General features: G+C 45.6%; 1 protein-coding gene across 4 annotated transcripts in view; it reads right to left on the bottom strand.

The window, feature by feature from the left end:
• LOC118387352 (E3 ubiquitin ligase TRAF3IP2-like) overlaps nucleotides 1–20,544 on the bottom strand; it is a 92,346-nt gene that overhangs the window by 56,243 nt on the left and 15,559 nt on the right. For 2 of the 4 annotated variants that reach the window (XM_052469102.1, XM_052469099.1), the window contains exons 3-5: nucleotides 12,824–13,440; nucleotides 8,204–8,240; nucleotides 8,032–8,087 (exon numbers count right to left, since the gene is read on the bottom strand). In XM_052469102.1, the coding sequence (XP_052325062.1) occupies nucleotides 8,032–8,087; nucleotides 8,204–8,240; nucleotides 12,824–13,440 (710 nt within the window). The remainder of the gene's footprint in view (nucleotides 1–8,031; nucleotides 8,088–8,203; nucleotides 8,241–12,823; nucleotides 13,441–20,544) is intronic. The other 2 variants (XM_052469100.1, XM_052469103.1) reach the window with 2 other exon arrangements.

Raw genomic sequence — 20,544 nt, forward strand, 5'->3', positions numbered from 1 at the left:
GTCACAAACACCCTTCCTACGGTGATGAAGGGTTTAAATAGAGGTTAGAGGTCACAAACACCCTTCCTATGGTGATGAAGGGTTTAAATAGAGGTTAGAGGTCACAAACACCCTTCCTACGGTGATGAAGGGTTTAAATAGAGGTTAGAGGTCACAAACACCCTTCCTACGGTGATGAAGGGTTTAAATAGAGGTTAGAGGTCACAAACACCCTTCCTACGGTGATGAAGGGTTTAAATAGAGGTTAGAGGTCACAAACACCCTTCCTATGGTGATGAAGGGTTTAAATAGAGGTTAGAGGTCACAAACACCCTTCCTACGGTGATGAAGGGTTTAAATAGAGGTTAGAGGTCACAAACACCCTTCCTACGGTGATGAAGGGTTTAAATAGAGGTTAGAGGTCACAAACACCCTTCCTACGGTGATGAAGGGTTTAAATAGAGGTTAGAGGTCACAAACACCCTTCCTACGGTGATGAAGGGTTTAAATAGAGGTTAGAGGTCACAAACACCCTTCCTATGGTGATGAAGGGTTTAAATAGAGGTTAGAGGTCACAAACACCCTTCCTATGGTGATCAAGGGTTTAAATAGAGGTTAAAGGTCACAAACACCCTTCCTATGGTGATGAAAGGTTTAAATAGAGGTTAGAGGTCACAAACACCCTTCCTACGGTGATGAAGGGTTTAAATAGAGGTTAGAGGTCACAAACACCCTTCCTATGGTGATGAAGGGTTTAAATAGAGGTTAGAGGTCACAAACACCCTTCCTACGGTGATGAAGGGTTTAAATAGAGGTTAGAGGTCACAAACACCCTTCCTACGGTGATGAAGGGTTTAAATAGAGGTTAGAGGTCACAAACACCCTTCCTACGGTGATGAAGGGTTTAAATAGAGGTTAGAGGTCACAAACACCCTTCCTACGGTGATGAAGGGTTTAAATAGAGGTTAGAGGTCACAAACACCATTCCTACGGTGATGAAGGGTTTAAATAGAGGTTAGAGGTCACAAACACCCTTCCTACGGTGATGAAGGGTTTAAATAGAGGTTAGAGGTCACAAACACCCTTCCTACGGTGATGAAGGGTTTAAATAGAGGTTAGAGGTCACAAACACCCTTCCTACGGTGATGAAGGGTTTAAATAGAGGTTAGAGGTCACAAACACCATTCCTACGGTGATGAAGGGTTTAAATAGAGGTTAGAGGTCACAAACACCCTTCCTACGGTGATGAAGGGTTTAAATAGAGGTTAGAGGTCACAAACACCCTTCCTACGGTGATGAAGGGTTTAAATAGAGGTTAGAGGTCACAAACACCCTTCCTACGGTGATGAAGGGTTTAAATAGAGGTTAGAGGTCACAAACACCCTTCCTACGGTGATGAAGGGTTTAAATAGAGGTTAGAGGTCACAAACACCCTTCCTATGGTGATGAAGGGTTTAAATAGAGGTTAGAGGTCACAAACACCCTTCCTATGGTGATCAAGGGTTTAAATAGAGGTTAAAGGTCACAAACACCCTTCCTATGGTGATGAAAGGTTTAAATAGAGGTTAGAGGTCACAAACACCCTTCCTACGGTGATGAAGGGTTTAAATAGAGGTTAGAGGTCACAAACACCCTTCCTATGGTGATGAAGGGTTTAAATAGAGGTTAGAGGTCACAAACACCCTTCCTACGGTGATGAAGGGTTTAAATAGAGGTTAGAGGTCACAAACACCCTTCCTACGGTGATGAAGGGTTTAAATAGAGGTTAGAGGTCACAAACACCCTTCCTACGGTGATGAAGGGTTTAAATAGAGGTTAGAGGTCACAAACACCCTTCCTATGGTGATGAAGGGTTTAAATAGAGGTTAGAGGTCACAAACACCCTTCCTACGGTGATGAAGGGTTTAAATAGAGGTTAGAGGTCACAAACACCCTTCCTACGGTGATGAAGGGTTTAAATAGAGGTTAGAGGTCACAAACACCCTTCCTACGGTGATGAAGGGTTTAAATAGAGGTTAGAGGTCACAAACACCCTTCCTATGGTGATGAAGGGTTTAAATAGAGGTTAGAGGTCACAAACACCCTTCCTATGGTGATCAAGGGTTTAAATAGAGGTTAAAGGTCACAAACACCCTTCCTATGGTGATGAAAGGTTTAAATAGAGGTTAGAGGTCACAAACACCCTTCCTACGGTGATGAAGGGTTTAAATAGAGGTTAGAGGTCACAAACACCCTTCCTACGGTGATGAAGGGTTTAAATAGAGGTTAGAGGTCACAAACACCCTTCCTACGGTGATGAAGGGTTTAAATAGAGGTTAGAGTTCACAAACACCCTTCCTACGGTGATGAAGGGTTTAAATAGAGGTTAGAGGTCACAAACACCCTTCCTACGGTGATGAAGGGTTTAAATAGAGGTTAGAGGTCACAAACACCCTTCCTACGGTGATGAAGGGTTTAAATAGAGGTTAGAGGTCACAAACACCCTTCCTACGGTGATGAAGGGTTTAAATAGAGGTTAGAGGTCACAAACACCCTTCCTACGGTGATGAAGGGTTTAAATAGAGGTTAGAGGTCACAAACACCCTTCCTACGGTGATGAAGGGTTTAAATAGAGGTTAGAGGTCACAAACACCCTTCCTATGGTGATGAAAGGTTTAAATAGAGGTTAGAGGTCACAAACACCCTTCCTACGGTGATGAAGGGTTTAAATAGAGGTTAGAGGTCACAAACACCCTTCCTACGGTGATGAAGGGTTTAAATAGAGGTTAGAGGTCACAAACACCCTTCCTACGGTGATGAAGGGTTTAAATAGAGGTTAGAGGTCACAAACACCCTTCCTACGGTGATGAAGGGTTTAAATAGAGGTTAGAGGTCACAAACACCCTTCCTACGGTGATGAAGGGTTTTAATAGAGGTTAGAGGTCACAAACACCCTTCCTACGGTGATGAAGGGTTTAAATAGAGGTTAGAGGTCACAAACACCCTTCCTACGGTGATGAAGGGTTTAAATAGAGGTTAGAGTTCACAAACACCCTTCCTACGGTGATGAAGGGTTTAAATAGAGGTTAGAGGTCACAAACACCCTTCCTACGGTGATGAAGGGTTTAAATAGAGGTTAGAGGTCACAAACACCCTTCCTACGGTGATGAAGGGTTTAAATAGAGGTTAGAGGTCACAAACACCCTTCCTACGGTGATGAAGGGTTTAAATAGAGGTTAGAGGTCACAAACACCCTTCCTACGGTGATGAAGGGTTTAAATAGAGGTTAGAGGTCACAAACACCCTTCCTATGGTGATGAGGGATTAAAGAGGTTAGAGGTCACAAACACTTCTCCTACGGTGATGAGGGATTAAAGAGGTTAGAGGTCACAAACACCCTTCCTACGGTGATGAAGGGTTTAAATAGAGGTTAGAGGTCACAAACACCCTTCCTACGGTGATGAAGGGTTTAAATAGAGGTTAGAGGTCACAAACACTTCTCCTATGGTGATGAAGGGTTTAAATAGAGGTTAGAGGTCACAAACACCCTTCCTACGGTGATGAAGGGTTTAAATAGAGGTTAGAGGTCACAAACACTTCTCCTATGGTGATGAAGGGTTTAAATAGAGGTTAGAGGTCACAAACACCCTTCCTACGGTGATGAAGGGTTTAAATAGAGGTTAGAGGTCACAAACACCCTTCCTACGGTGATGAAGGGTTTAAATAGAGGTTAGAGGTCACAAACACTTCTCCTACGGTGATGAAGGGTTTAAATAGAGGTTAGAGGTCACAAACACCCTTCCTACGGTGATGAAGGGTTTAAATAGAGGTTAGAAGTGTCACGCCCTGACCATAGAGAGCCTTGTAATTCTCTATTTAGGTTAGGTCGGGGTGTGACTAGGGGGGGGGTGTTCCGATCGCAGTGTTTTGTTTCTATGTTTGGTTCCCAATCAGAGGCAGCTGTTTATCGTTGTCTCTAATTGGGGATCATATTTAGGCAGATCTGGTTTCTATGTAGTTGCCTGTGAACACTGCTTGAGCTTCACGTATAGTTTATTCTTCCTTGTTTTTTGTGTGCTTGACTATCAATAAAAGATGTCGAACCGATTCCATGCTGCACTTTGGTCTGAGTATGATTACAACGACGATCGTGACAAGAGGTCACAAACACTTCTCCTACGGTGATGAGGGATTAAAGAGGTTAGAGGTCACAAACACTTCTCCTACGGTGATGAGGGATTAAAGAGGTTAGAGGTCACAAACACTTCTCCTACGGTGATGAGGGATTAAAGAGGTTAGAGGTCACAAACACTTCTCCTACGGTGATGAGGGATTAAAGAGGTTAGAGGTCACAAACAATTCTACTGTGATGAAGGATTAAAATAGAGGTTAGAGGTCACAGGGAGGGAAAGATTTTAGCACACACATCACTATACACATCACTATAAATATATAAACACACACATCAATATACCTCTACCACACCACCACACTACTACCACTACTATACCATCACACTACCACTACTACTATCACTACCACACCACCACACTATCACTACCACACCACCACACTACCACTACTATACCATCACACTACCACTACTACTATCACTACCACACCACCACACTATCACTACCACACCACCACACTATCACTACTACACCACCACACTACCACTACTACACTATCACTACTACCACTACTATACCACCACACTACAACTACTACACTATCACTACCACCACTACTACACTATCACTACTACTACACCACCAGCACACTAAAACACTTCCACACTATCACTACTACCACTACTATACCATCACACTACCACTACTACTATCACTACCACACCACCACACTACCACTACTACACTATCACTACTGCACCAGCACAATACCACTACTACTATCACTACTGCACCAGCACACTACCACTACTACACTATCACTACTACTATCACTACTGCACCAACACACTACCACTACTACTATCACTACTGCACCAACACACTACCACTACTACTATCACTACTGCACCAGCACACTACCACTACTACACTATCACTACTACTATCACTACCACACTATCACTACTACCACTACTATACCATCACACTACCACTACTACTATCACTACCACACCATCACACTACCACTACTACTATCACTACCACACCACCACACTACCACTACTACACTATCACTACTACCACTACTACACTATCACTACTACTATCACTACTGCACCATCACACTACCACTACTACCACTACCACACCACCACACTATCACTACCACACCACCACTACTACACTATCACTACTACTACACCACCAGCACACTAAAACACTTCCACACTATCACTACTACCACTACTATACCATTACACTACCACTACTACTATCACTACCACACCACCACACTACCACTACTACTATCACTACTGCACCAGCACAATACCACTACTACACTATCACTACTACTATCACTACCACACTATCACTACTACCACTACTATACCATCACACTACCACTACTACTATCACTACCACACCATCACACTACCACTACTACTATCACTACCACACCACCACACTACCACTACTACACTATCACTACTACTATCACTACCACACTATCACTACTACTACACCACCACGCTACCACTAGCACACTAAAACACTTCCACATACTACTACTTTACTACTACACTACCACCCAACTAAACCACCACTACATCCCTTTTACACTACGTCTCTACTACTACACTACTTCTCTACTACTACCCCTACTTTACAACTACCATCACTACCACATCCACACTACTATTACTCCAGTACCACTACTCCTACCACACTACTACACTACCCCTACTTTACAACTACCACCACATCCACACTACTATTACTCCAGTACCACTACTCCTACCACACTACTACACTACCCCTACTTTACTACCACAACCACACTACTATTACCACAGTACCACTACCGCACTACTACACTACTATTACCACAGTACCACTACCGCACTACTTCGCTACTACTACACTAACACTACTACTCTACTACTACACTACCACACTACTTCTCTACTACTACACTACTTCTCTACTACTACACTACCACACTACTTCTCTACTACTACACTACCACTACTTCACAACTTCTCTACTACTACACTACCACACAACTTCTCTACTACTACACTACTACACTACTTCTCTACTACTACACTACCACTACTACACTACTTCTCTACCACACTACTTCTCTACTTATCTACTACACTACCACACTACTTCTCTACTACTACACTACCACACTACTACTACACTACCACACTACTACTACACTACTTCTCTACTACTACACTACCACTACATCTCTACTACTACACTACCACACAACTTCTCTACTACTACACTACCACACTACATCTCTACTACTACACTACCACTACTTCTCTACTACTACACTACCACACAACTTCTCTACTACTACACTACCACACAACTTCTCTACTACTACACTACCACACTACTTCGCTACTACTACACTACCACTACATCTCTACTACTACACTACCACACTACTTCTCTACTACTACATCTCTACTACTACACTACCACTACTTCTCTACTACTACACTACCACTACATCTCTACTACTACACTACCACACTACTTCTCTACTACTACACTACCACTACTTCTCTACTACTACACTACCACTACTTCTCTACTACTACACTACTTCGATACTACTACACTACCACACTACTTCTCTACTACTACACTACCACACTACTTCTCTACTACTACACTACCACTACTTCTCTACTACTACACTACTTCTCTACTACTACACTACTTCTCTACTACTACACTACTTCTCTACTACTACACTACCACACAAGTTCTCTACTACTACACTACCACACTACTTCGCTACTACTACACTACCACTACTTCTCTACTACTACACTACTTCTCTACTACTACACTACTTCTCTACTACTACACTACCACACTACTTCGCTACTACTACACTACCACTACTTCTCTACTACTACACTACCACTACTTCTCTACTACTACACTACTTCTCTACTACTACACTACTTCTCTACTACTACACTACCACACTACTTCTCTACTACTACACTACCACACTACTTCTCTACTACTACACTACCACTACTTATCTACTACTACACTACCACACTACTTCTCTACTGCTACACTACCACACTACTACTACACTACCACACTACTACTACACTACTTCTCTACTACTACACTACCACACAACTTCTCTACTACTACACTACCACACTTCTCTACTACTACGCTACCACTACCACACAACTTCTCTACTACTACACTACCAAACAACTTCTCTACTACTACACTACCACTTCCACACTACCCCTACCACAACTACACTACTTCTCTTACAAAAATACCACACTACTTCTCTATGACTAAAATACCACTACCACACTACTTTTCTACTACTACACTACCAAACTACTTCACTACCACTAATACTACTTCTCTACTACTACACAACCACTACCATACCACCACACTACCACAACTACAATACCCCATTACCACTACACTACCACTACTTCAGTACACTACTACACTACCACTACAAATAATACACTACTACTACCTTACTACACTACCACTACCTCTCTACAGCTATTACACTACCACTACTACACTACCACTACAAATAATACACTACTACTACCTTACTACACTACCACTACCTCTCTACAGCTATTACACTACTACTACACTACCACTAATACACAAACACACTACTACACTACCACTACTGCTACTACACTACCACTACAAATAATACACTACCACTACTACACTACCACTACAAATAATACACTACTACTACCTTACTACACTACCACTACCTCTCTACAGCTATTACACTACCACTACTACACTACCACTAATACACAAACACACTACTTCACTACCACTACTGCTACTACACTACCACTGCAGGGTGTAGTATGGGGACTCATGTACTTACTTTGTTCCACAGAGAGGGGGGCACTGCAGGGGTTAGGATGGGGACTCATGTGGCCACTAGAAAGAAGATCCAACATGAGTTACCATTTCAGAAACAAAGTTAATCTCTTTGCAAAAAGGGATTTCTGAGACCTTTGCTCTTGGTAATGCAGATCATATGCTCGCTAGCTTACCTTTGCACGTCGCCTGCACCTGGCAGTCTGTAGTTATCTGAGAGAGAGAGAGAGAGAGACCTGATAAATCTGTCAATAAGCACTACACAGTTTCCAGAGGGGTGGATAAAGGCACTGGTAACACCCATTTTTAAAATGGGGTGAAGTTGACCAGGCATGTAACTACAGGCCGATTAGCATTTTCCCAGTTCTATCAAAAGTAATGGAGACAGCTTTAACAGAGCAATTAATGGCCTACTTGTAGAATCAATTCCTGTATTCAGAGCAATTCGGCTTTAGACGTAAACACTACATGTTTTATTTAACCTGGCAAGTCAGTTAAGAACCAATTCTTATTTACAATGACGGCCTACACCGGCCAATTGTGCATCGCCCTATGGGACTCCCAATCACAGACAGATTTACATTTACATTTAAGTCATTTAGCAGACGCTCTTATCCAGAGCGACTTACAAATTGGTGCATTCACCTTATGACATCCAGTGGAACAGCCACTTTACAATAGTGCATCTAAATCTTTTAGGGGGGGTGAGAAGGATTACTTATCCTATGTTATGCAGCCTGGATTCAAACCAGGGACTGCAGTGACGCCTCCTGCACTGAGATGCAGACTCTGCACCACTCGGGTGACTCAACAGACAAAGAAAACAGTTTTCTGATAGATGGGTTTTGAACGTTGGACAAAGGCAATGTGGTTGGAGCTATTTTTGTCAATTTAAGCAAAGCTTTTGACACCGCATCCTGGTCTCAACACTCCAGGTTCAAATTTCCTAAAAAAGCACTTAGATGGTTTGAATCAAGAACAGGGAACAAAGTGTAGTGATCAATAACACGTATACAGCTCAGAAAAACAGAATGGGTGTCCCACAAGGATCGGTTCTAGTTTCACTTCTTTTTAGTTCATACATAAATGATCTTCCTGAGGTAAGTGCAGAGGGGCTAGTGTTCAGCTGTATGCTGACCACACTGTAGTTTATGCGGCAGGAAAAACATGTCTTGCCGTTACTGATGTGTTGACACAACATATGGTTGGAATTGTAGAATAGCTTAATAACTCATGCTTTGACATTGAATATCAAGAAGACCTCTGTGATTTGTTTTTCCTCCAGAAAATTGCTAATGTTAGAGTCACTCAACATTATGATCAAAGAGGAGTGAATCAAGCAGACTCCTGATGTTAAATAGCTTGGAATCATTTTAGTGCCGGATGTTAAATGTGTGAAATGTTTTTTTTTTAAATTGTGAAATGCTTGATAATGTATGTAGGATCAACAGAGGTATATTTTCTGGGTGATTTTAAATATTGACTGGCTTTCATCAAGCTGCCCACTCAAGGAAAAGCTTCTAACAGTAACCAGTGCCTTCAACCTGGTTGAGGTTATCAGTCAACTTACCAGGTAGATACAAACAGCACAGGAATTAAATCATCAATAAGTATTGATCACATCTTTACTGATGCTGCAGAAATGTGCTTTAAAACAGTATCCAGATCCATTGGATGTAGTGATCACAATATAGTAGCCATATCTAGGACAAACAAAGGTCCAAAGGCTGGGCCTAAGATAGTGTATAAGAGGTCAGGCTGGGCCTAATATAGTGTATAAGAGGTCATACAAGGGGACATGGACAGGGTAAGGGGACATGGACAGAGACAGGGGACATGGACAGGGTAAGGGGACAGGGTAAGGGGACAGGGTAAGGGGACATGGACAGAGACAGGGGACATGGACAGGGTAAGGGGACAGGGTAAGGGGACAGGGACAGGGTAAGGGGACATGGGCAGAGGTAAGGGGACATGGACAGGGTAAGGGGACATGGGCAGAGGTAAGGGGACATGGACAGGGTAAGGGGACATGGACAGAGACAGGGGACATGGACAGGGTAAGGGGACATGGACAGGGTAAGGGGACAGTGTAAGGGGACATGGACAGAGACAGGGGACATGGACAGGGTAAGGGGACATGGACAGAGACAGGGGACATGGACAGGGTAAGGGGACAGGGTAAGAGGACAGGGACAGGGGACAGGGTAAGAGGACAGGGACAGGGTAAGGTGACATGGACAGGGTAAGGTGACAGGGTAAGAGTACAGGGTAAGGAGACATGGACAGGGTAAGAGGACAGGGGCAGGGTAAGGGGACATGGACAGGGTAAGAGGACATGGACAGGGTAAGAGGACAGGGACAGGGTAAGGGGACAGGGTAAGGGGACATGGACAGGGTACGTGGACAGGGGACGTGGACAGGGTAAGAGGACAGGGTAAGGGGACATGGACAGAGACAGGGGACATGGACAGGGTAAGGGGACAGGGTAAGGGGACATGGACAGAGACAGGGGACATGGACAGGGTAAGGGGACAGGGTAAGGGGACAGGGTATGGGGACATGGACAGGGTAAGAGGACATGGACAGGGTAAGAGGACAGGGACAGGGTAAGGGGACAGGGTAAGGGGACAGGGTAAGATGACAGGGTAAGGGGACAGGGTAAGGGGACAGGGTAAGGGGACATGGACAGGGTAAGAGGACATGGACAGGGTAAGAGGACAGGGACAGGGTAAGGGGACAGGGTAAGAGGACAGGGTAAGGGGACAGGGTAAGGGGACAGGGTAAGGGGACATGGACAGGGTAAGAGGACATGGACAGGGTAAGAGGACAGGGACAGGGTAAGGGGACAGGGTAAGGGGACATGAACAGGGTACGTGGACAGGGGACGTGGACAGGGTAAGGGGACAGGGTAAGGGGACATGGACAGAGACATGGGACATGGACAGGGTAAGGGGACAGGGTAAGGGGACATGGACAGAGACAGGGGACATGGACAGGGTAAGGGGACAGGGTAAGAGGACAGGGACAGGGGACATGGACAGGGTAAGAGGACAGGGGCAGGGTAAGGGGGCATGGACAGGGTAAGAGGACATGGACAGGGTAAGAGGACAGGGACAGGGTAAGGGGACAGGGTAAGGGGACATGGACAGGGTACGTGGACAGGGGACGTGGACAGGGGACGTGGACAGGGTAAGGGGACATGGACAGGGTATGTGGACAGGGGACGTGGACAGGGTAAGAGGACAGGGACAGGGGACAGGGTAAGAGGACAGGGTAAGGGGACATGGACAGGGTAAGAGGACATGGACAGAGACAGGGGACATGGACAGGGTAAGGGGACAGGGTAAGAGGACAGGGACAGGGGACATGGACAGGGTAAGAGGACAGGGGCAGGGTAAGGGGGCATGGACAGGGTAAGAGGACATGGACAGGGTAAGAGGACAGGGACAGGGTAAGGAGACCGGGTAAGGGGACATGGACAGGGTACGTGGACAGGGGACGTGGACATGGTAAGAGGACAGGGTAAGGGGACAGGGTAAGGGGACATGGACAGGGTATGTGGACAGGGGACGTGGACAGGGTAAGAGGACAGGGACAGGGGACAGGGTAAGAGGACAGGGTAAGGGGACATGGACAGGGTAAGAGGACAGGGGCAGGGTAAGGGGACATGGACAGGGTAAGAGGACATGGACAGGGTAAGAGGACAGGGACAGGGTAAGGGGACATGGACAGGGTACGTGGACAGGGGACGTGGACAGGGTAAGAGGACAGGGTAAGGGGACAGGGTAAGGGGACAGGGTAAGAGGACAGGGACAGGGTAAGAGGACATGGACAGGGTAAGAGGACATGGACAGGGTAAGAGGACAGGGACAGGGTAAGGGGACATGGACAGGGTAAGAGGACAGGGTAAGGGACAGGGTAACGGGACAGGGTAAGGGGACATGGACAGGGTAAGAGGACATGGACAGGGTAAGAGGACAGGGTAAGGGGACAGGGTAAGGGGACAGGGTAAGGGGACAGGGTAAGGGGACAGGGTAAGGGGACATGGACAGGGTAAGAGGACAGGGTAAGGGGACATGGACAGGTAAGAGGACAGGGTAAGGGGACATGGACAGGGTAAGGGGACATGGACAGGGTAAGGGGACAGGGTAAGAGGACAGGGACAGGGGACAGGGTAAGGGGACAGGGTAAGAGGACAGGGTAAGGGGACATGGACAGGGTAAGGGGACAGGGTAAGGGGACATGGACAGGGTAAGGGGACAGGGTAAGGGGACAGGGTAAGAGGACAGGGACAGGGGACAGGGTACGTGGACAACTGAATGCATAAATTTTTTGCGTCATCATTCTAAGCCACTGTGACTCTCATAAGCCACGACAGCCGCTGTTAACATTAGCGCCACACTAAAAAACAGATTCAAATTCGACACACACTTTCAAATAGGGATGTAATGACACATTATATAAACCCTTTATAGTGTTTTATTTACATTTTAGAGGTGATAAGTTGGACAGATGGGGTAAAAAAAGCAGTTTCCACACCCTTTCACTATCAATAGGTTTTGATTCCCCACCCGCCATTGTTCTAAAGACCCAACGGAGCTCATTGCCTTCTTCAGTCATGCAGAGACGGCCTGAAGGGCTCGTCATTGATTTGGCTGGAAAGGGGAGGAATTGTGCTTTACAATAGTATTCATATTACAGTTGACCTGGAACTATTACCTTTTTCGGACACTAAAATAAGGTCAATCGTACGGAACAGTGCGATGTACAAAAGTTTGTTAGCTAGCGTTACTCACACATGGGCCTGGAGGGTAGGCGGTAACCAGCGATGGGCTGGGGGCTGTGGTAGGGGCCCATGTTGAAGCCCTCCACAGGGCACTGGGCACAGCAGGTGTATGGAGTCAGAGAGTGGTGGTAGAAGCCTGCTGAGAGGGGGATGGAGTGAAGGGAGTGGGGCTGCTCCAGGCTGGTCATACTAGGGCTGTCACGGCCCGGCAGGGGGGTGAGGGACAGGGACCTTCCCCGGGAGTAGCAGCTCTCCCCTGGGTAGCTGGGGTGGTTCGGAGGGGTGAGGCGGGAGGGCAGGCTGCTGGGGTAAGGACCAGGCCAGGCACTGGTGTAGCTGGGGTGAAGCCAGGAGCCATCAGCCTGGCTGGGGAACGGGGTAGGCTGGCTGTACCCGACTGGGAGGCCTACAGGAGGCTGATACGGCGTGTAGCTGGGCCCCGCCCTCCGACTGCTGAGGGCAGAGCCAGCCATGGAGCCGTCACGTTGGAGGTCGGGGTGGAGGTCGGGGCGGAGGTCAGAGTGGAGGTCAGGGGGGAGATCAGGGCAGGGGGTAGAGGTTTCGTCGTCCTCCTCTGGAGTGTTCTGGAACTCTCTATGGCAGCAGATAAGCTGGGGGACACGCCTACTGGGACAGAGGTCAGTTAGGGGTCAGAGGTTAGGGTTAGGCCTGGGACAGAGGACAGGCTTCAGTTACATCATGCACTTCAGAAAGTATTCACACCCTTTGATTTATTCCATTTTTTGTTGTGTTACAAAGTGGGATTCAAATAGATTGTCATTTTTTTATCAACGATCTACACAAAGTACTCTGTCAAAGTAAAAAATGTGAATATTTGTAAAAACTCAAATATACAGTATGATTAGGTAAGTATTCAACCCCCACATGTTAGAATCACCCGAGTGGCCCAGCGGTCTAAGACACTGCATCGCAGCGCTAGCTGTGCCACTAGAGATTCTGGGTTCGAGTCCAGGCTTTGTCATAGGGATGTCCTTTGTCCTATCGCGCACTAGCGATTCCTGTGACGGGCCGGGCGCAGTGCACGCTGACACAGTCGCCAGGTGTACGATGTTTCCTCCGACACATATGCGTGGCTGGCTTCCGGGTTAAATGGGCGATGTGTTAAGAAGCAGTGCGGCTTGGTTGGGTTGTGTTTTGGAGGACGCACGGCTATCGGCCTTTGCCTCTCCCGAGTTCGTACGGGAGTTGTAGCGATGGGACAAAACTGTTACTACCAATTGGACGGAATTGGAGAGAAAAAGGAGTAAAAAAAAACGGTTTTATTTGTGACTAATATTTGAAAGGTTCATGAGGTTCATTGGGTCACTGGGTCATCTGGCTGGAGGTAATCAATGGAATAACAACCGAATTACTGTGTCCTGTCTGAAGTATGTTCTGGGATATGTGTCCTGTCTGAAGTGTGTTCTGGGATATGTGTCCTGTCTGAAGTATGTTCTGGGATATGTGTCCTGTCTGAAGTGTGTTCTGGGATATGTGTCCTGTCTGAAGTATGTTCTGGGATATGTGTCCTGTCTGAAGTATGTTCTGGGATATGTGTCCTGTCTGAGGTATGTTCTGGGATATGTGTCCTGTCTGAAGTATGTTCTGGGATATGTGTCCTGTCTGAGGTATGTTCTGGGATATGTGTCCTGTCTGAAGAATGTCCTGGGATATGTGTCCTGTCTGAAGTGTGTCCTGGGAAGAAAGAAAAAAAGAGTACCTTTGGCAGCGAATACAGCTGTGAGTCTTTCTGGGAAAGTCTCTAAGAGCTTTCCACACCTGGATTGTGAAACATTTGCCCATTATTCATTTCTAAATTCTTCAAAGTCTGTCTAATTGGTTGCTGATCATTGCTAGACAGCCATTTTAAGGTCTTGCCATAGATTTAAGCAGATTTAAGTCAACTGTAACTTGAAAATTCACTGTCTTCTCGATAAGCAACTTCAGTGGAGATTGCCTGTGTGTAGCTCCATTACGTTTCTATCCTGAAAAACTCCAGTCCTTAACCATTACAAACATACCCATAACATGATGCGGCCACCACTGTGCTTCAAAACTGTCATAACAAAAGGGTTGAATAGTTATTGACTCAAGACAGTTCAGCGTAAACATAATATGGCCAATGAAAAACATTTTTGGATAAAAAAATAAATGTTCATACGTCAGTGACAGATAACGGAGAAATCCAAACAACTCATCCGGTCTCATCCTCCAAGTATGGAGACTGTCTGCAACCACAAATACTCCCTCAAGAGACATTCAATTGTAGTTCATGTTGTTTTCTTTGCAACATTTTATCAAACAGTACAGCTCTCAAATCATCATATAAAGTTAGTTCTGGACCTCCCCTAAATCCCAGATAGCCCCTCTTCTTCATCTATGGCATCGAACCAACCTACTTACATTACCAAGGGCAGTATCCTGTTTCTCAACTGGCCACACAAGGACCTTTAGTTTCTTCTTAGGTGAGAGGTGACAAGGTTCTGGATTGTAGCTGTTTTTGGTCTGGTTGAAGGTTTACAGTTTTGGTTTTAGCCATATGTCAGTTGGCCAGTTTTGTCGGTTGTATTTTAGGGTTAACTTGTTTGAGCTCATATTGGCATTGCATCGTAACTTGTTTCTAAATAAGTGTTGTAGATCAGTTTCTTTAAAATATGACATTGTGTTCCTTTGTCCAGCTGTGTGTTTAATCCCAGTTGAATGTTTTGTTGTTATTCTGTCTTCTGACATATTGATAATATATCGACCACTACCTTGTATCCTTTTCCCTCTCGCTCTCATCCAACACTTCCCACACTGCCCCTACTCGGATGGTATCGCGCCGTCCCAACCTTCGCCCAACCTTCACTCTCTCTCACCCGCTACTCTCTCCTCTTCCATCCTATCATCTCTTCCCTCTGCTCAAACCTTCTCCAACCTATCTCCTGATTCTGCCTCCTCAACCCTCCTCTCCTCCCTTTCTGCATCCTTTGACTCTCTATGTCCCCTATCTTCCAGGCCGGCTCGGTCCTCCCCTCCCGCTCCGTGGCTCGACGACTCATTGCGAGCTCACAGAACAGGGCTCCGGGCAGCCGAGCGGAAATGGAGGAAAACTCGCCTCCCTGCGGACCTGGCATCCTTTCGCTCCCTCCTCTCTACATTTTCCTCCTCTGTCTCTGCTGCTAAAGCCACTTTCTACCACTCTAAATTCCAAGCATCTGCCTCTAACCCTAGGAAGCTCTTTGCCACCTTCTCCTCCCTCCTGAATCCTCCCCCCTCCTCCCTCTCTGCAGATGACTTCGTCAACCATTTTGAAAAGAAGGTCGACGACATCCGATCCTCGTTTGCTAAGTCAAACGACACCGCTGGTTCTGCTCACACTGCCCTACCCTGTGCTCTGACCTCTTTCTCCCCTCTCTCCAGATGAAATCTCGCGTCTTGTGACGGCCGGCCGCCCAACAACCTGCCCGCTCGACCCTATCCCCTCCTCTCTTCTCCAGACCATTTCCGGAGACCTTCTCCCTTACCTCACCTCGCTCATCAACTCATCCCTGACCGCTGGCTACGTCCCTTCCGTCTTCAAGAGAGCGAGAGTTGCACCCCTTCTGAAAAAACCTACACTCGATCCCTCCGATGTCAACAACTACAGACCAGTATCCCTTCTTTCTTTTCTCTCCAAAACTCTTGAACGTGCCGTCCTTGGCCAGCTCTCCCGCTATCTCTCTCAGAATGACCTTCTTGATCCAAATCAGTCAGGTTTCAAGACTAGTCATTCAACTGAGACTGCTCTTCTCTGTATCACGGAGGCGCTCCGCACTGCTAAAGCTAACTCTCTCTCCTCTGCTCTCATCCTTCTAGACCTATCGGCTGCCTTCGATACTGTGAACCATCAGATCCTCCTCTCCACCCTCTCCGAGTTGGGCATCTCCGGCGCGGCCCACGCTTGATTGCGTCCTACCTGACAGGTCGCTCCTACCAGGTGGCGTGGTGAGAATCTGTCTCCTCACCACGCGCTCTCACCACTGGTGTCCCCCAGGGCTCTGTTCTAGGCCCTCTCCTATTCTCGCTATACACCAAGTCACTTGGCTCTGTCATAACCTCACATGGTCTCTCCTATCATTGCTATGCAGACGACACACAATTAATCTTCTCCTTTCCCCCTTCTGATGACCAGGTGGCGAATCGCATCTCTGCATGTCTGGCAGACATATCAGTGTGGATGACGGATCACCACCTCAAGCTGAACCTCGGCAAGACGGAGCTGCTCTTCCTCCCGGGGAAGGACTGCCCGTTCCATGATCTCGCCATCACGGTTGACAACTCCATTGTGTCCTCCTCCCAGAGTGCTAAGAACCTTGGCGTGATCCTGGACAACACCCTGTCGTTCTCAACTAACATCAAGGCGGTGGCCCGTTCCTGTAGGTTCATGCTCTACAACATCCGCAGAGTACGACCCTGCCTCACACAGGTTGCGGCGCAGGTCCTAATCCAGGCACTTGTCATCTCACGTCTGGATTACTGCAACTCGCTGTTGGCTGGGCTCCCTGCCTGTGCCATTAAACCCCTACAACTCATCCAGAACGCCGCAGCCCGTCTGGTGTTCAACCTTCCCAAGTTCTCTCACGTCACCCCGCTCCTCCGCTCTCTCCACTGGCTTCCAGTTGAAGCTCGCATCCGCTACAAGACCATGGTGCTTGCCTACGGAGCTGTGAGGGGAACGGCACCTCAGTACCTCCAGGCTCTGATCAGGCCCTACACCCAAACAAGGGCACTGCGTTCATCCACCTCTGGCCTGCTCGCCTCCCTACCACTGAGGAAGTACAGTTCCCGCTCAGCCCAGTCAAAACTGTTCGCTGCTCTGGCTCCCCAATGGTGGAACACACTCCCTCACGACGCCAGGACAGCGGAGTCAATCACCACCTTCCGGAGACACCTGAAACCCCACCTCTTTAAGGAATACCTAGGATAGGATAAGTAATCCTTCTCACCCCCCTTAAAAGATTTAGATGCACTATTGTAAAGTGGCTGTTCCACTGGATGTCATAAGGTGAATGCACCAATTTGTAAGTCGCTCTGGATAAGAGCGTCTGCTAAATGACTTAAATGTAAATGTAATCACAATAAATCCATGTAAATGTAAATGTAAATGATAAGACAGTTCCATAACCTAATCATTTCCCTCCTCTGTCTTATTCCACCGGGCTCCATTACATGTCTCCTTGAATAGTAAGGCTTGGGGCAAACATATGCACTCCCAAAAAACATGGTATGCCATATTCTGAATAGAGTTTGCTGTTTTAGATTCTTTACAAACCCAGATTCCATTGGCATAGTTCAGTATAGGACACACACATAAATGATAGAGCTGTGATTATGTATGTCTTCTGTTCATTAACCTGTCCACAGGAGACTGTCCACAGGAGACTGGAGCTGTATATAGGAGACCATCCAGTTTTCTGTTGATTAACCTGTCCACAGGAGACAGGAGCTGTATATAGGAGACCATCCAGTCTTCTGTTCATTAACCTGTCCACAGGAGACAGGAGCTCACACACACCTGGTTTTCATTTATCCATGTGTCTTGTCTTCACACACACCTGGTTTTCATTTATCCATTTGTCTTGTCTTCATACACACCTGGTTTTCATATATCCATTTGTCTTGTCTTCACACACACCTGGTTTTCATTTATCCATGTGTCTTGTCTTCACACACACCTGGTTTTCATATATCCATTTGTCTTGTCTTCATACACACCTGGTTTTCATATATCCATTTGTCTTGTCTTCATACACACCTGGTTTTCATATATCCATTTGTCTTGTCTTCATACACACCTGGTTTTCATATATCCATTTGTCTTGTCTTCACACACACCTGGTTTTCATATATCCATTTGTCTTGTCTTCATACACACCTGGTTTTCATATATCCATTTGTCTTGTCTTCATACACACCTGGTTTTCATATATCCATTTGTCTTGTCTTCATACACACCTGGTTTTCATATATCCATTTGTCTTGTCTTCACACACACCTGGTTTTCATATATCCATTTGTCTTGTCTTCACACACACACACCTGGTTTTCATATATCCATTTGTCTTGTCTTCACACACACCTGGTTTTCATATATCCATTTGTCTTGTCTTCACACACACACACCTGGTTTTCATATATCCATTTGTCTTGTCTTCATACACACCTGGTTTTCATATATCCATTTGTCTTGTCTTCATACACACCTGGTTTTCATATATTCATTTGTCTTGTCTTCACACACACCTGGTTTTCATATATCCATTTGTCTTGTCTTCATACACACCTGGTTTTCATATATTCATTTGTCTTGTCTTCACACACACCTGGTTTTCATATATCCATTTGTCTTGTCTTCACACACACCTGGTTTTCATATATCCATTTGTCTTGTCTTCACACACACCTGGTTTTCATATATCCATTTGTCTTGTCTTCATACACACCTGGTTTTCATATATTAATTTGTCTTGTCTTCATACACACCTGGTTTTCATATATCCATTTGTCTTGTCTTCACACACACCTGGTTTTCATATATCCATTTGTCTTGTCTTCATACACACCTGGTTTTCATATATCCATTTGTCTTGTCTTCACACACACCTGGTTTTCATATATCCATTTGTCTTGTCTTCACACACACCTGGTTTTCATATATCCATTTGTCTTGTCTTCACACACACACCTGGTTTTCATATATCCATTTGTCTTGTCTTCATACACACCTGGTTTTCATATATCCATTTGTCTTGTCTTCACACACACACACCTGGTTATCATTTCCCCAATCAATCTACTTGTATTTAACCCTCTGTTTCCCATCATGTTTTGTGATGTTCGTTAAGTGCTTTACTTTATTGTTCCGTTTTGTTTGTTTTGTTTGTTTTGTTTGTTTTGTTTGTTTTGTTGTGCTCCTGGTTTGGAACTTTAATAAAGTGTGCTTTATTTAATCATACTCTGCTCTCCTGCACCTGACTTTGCCTTCATACACATCCTGACAGAATTACACACTGATTGAATGGAGTCAGCAGGATCAGGTACCCCGGTTAGAGGAGTCGAGGAGCCTGACAATTACTGTGAGACGGACAGTTATTTGCTTGACAATCACCGCCACAGCCCTAGCTGCAGCATGTGGTTTTTTTTCTTAGTTTGTGTTAACATGCTGTGTGTGTATTTTTGATCAATTCACTCCCGTTAATAGAAGTATAACCTTACAAGTATCATTTAAGAAGTCATCAAACACAGATGCTATATTGTTCCCTGAAAACAGGTTAGCAAAATCATTCTTCCACTTATCTAATACACAATTCTTTGTATGTTCAAATTCAGCATTTTCCAGTATGATTTCCATGGGAATTAATCACAAGACTTTTCCGTCAAAGTTTATTGATTTCATTCCAGGGTTGTTTGAAGTGTAAGGTCAAAGTGTAATTCATGGAATGGGGGTGTGGTATCTCTCTGTTCAATATGAATTACCTTTCATTTCTTGACCAGTTGTATGGGACAGAGATGTTGTTTCCAGCCCATCAAACTGGTCCGTGAGATTCTTGATATGTTTATCAAGCTCAGACTCCATGTTAACGGACCTTGTGTTCATCTGCTCCTCTCTACTCATTTATACCGTTAGATTTTCACAGATGTGGGTGCGGCGAGGTCCACGTAAGGGTGCAAATTTTAAGAAATTCACAAAAGCTCAGACGAATACGTAGT

Source organism: Oncorhynchus keta, chromosome 1, assembly GCF_023373465.1.
Source record: "Oncorhynchus keta strain PuntledgeMale-10-30-2019 chromosome 1, Oket_V2, whole genome shotgun sequence".
Lineage (NCBI taxonomy): Eukaryota > Metazoa > Chordata > Actinopteri > Salmoniformes > Salmonidae > Oncorhynchus > Oncorhynchus keta.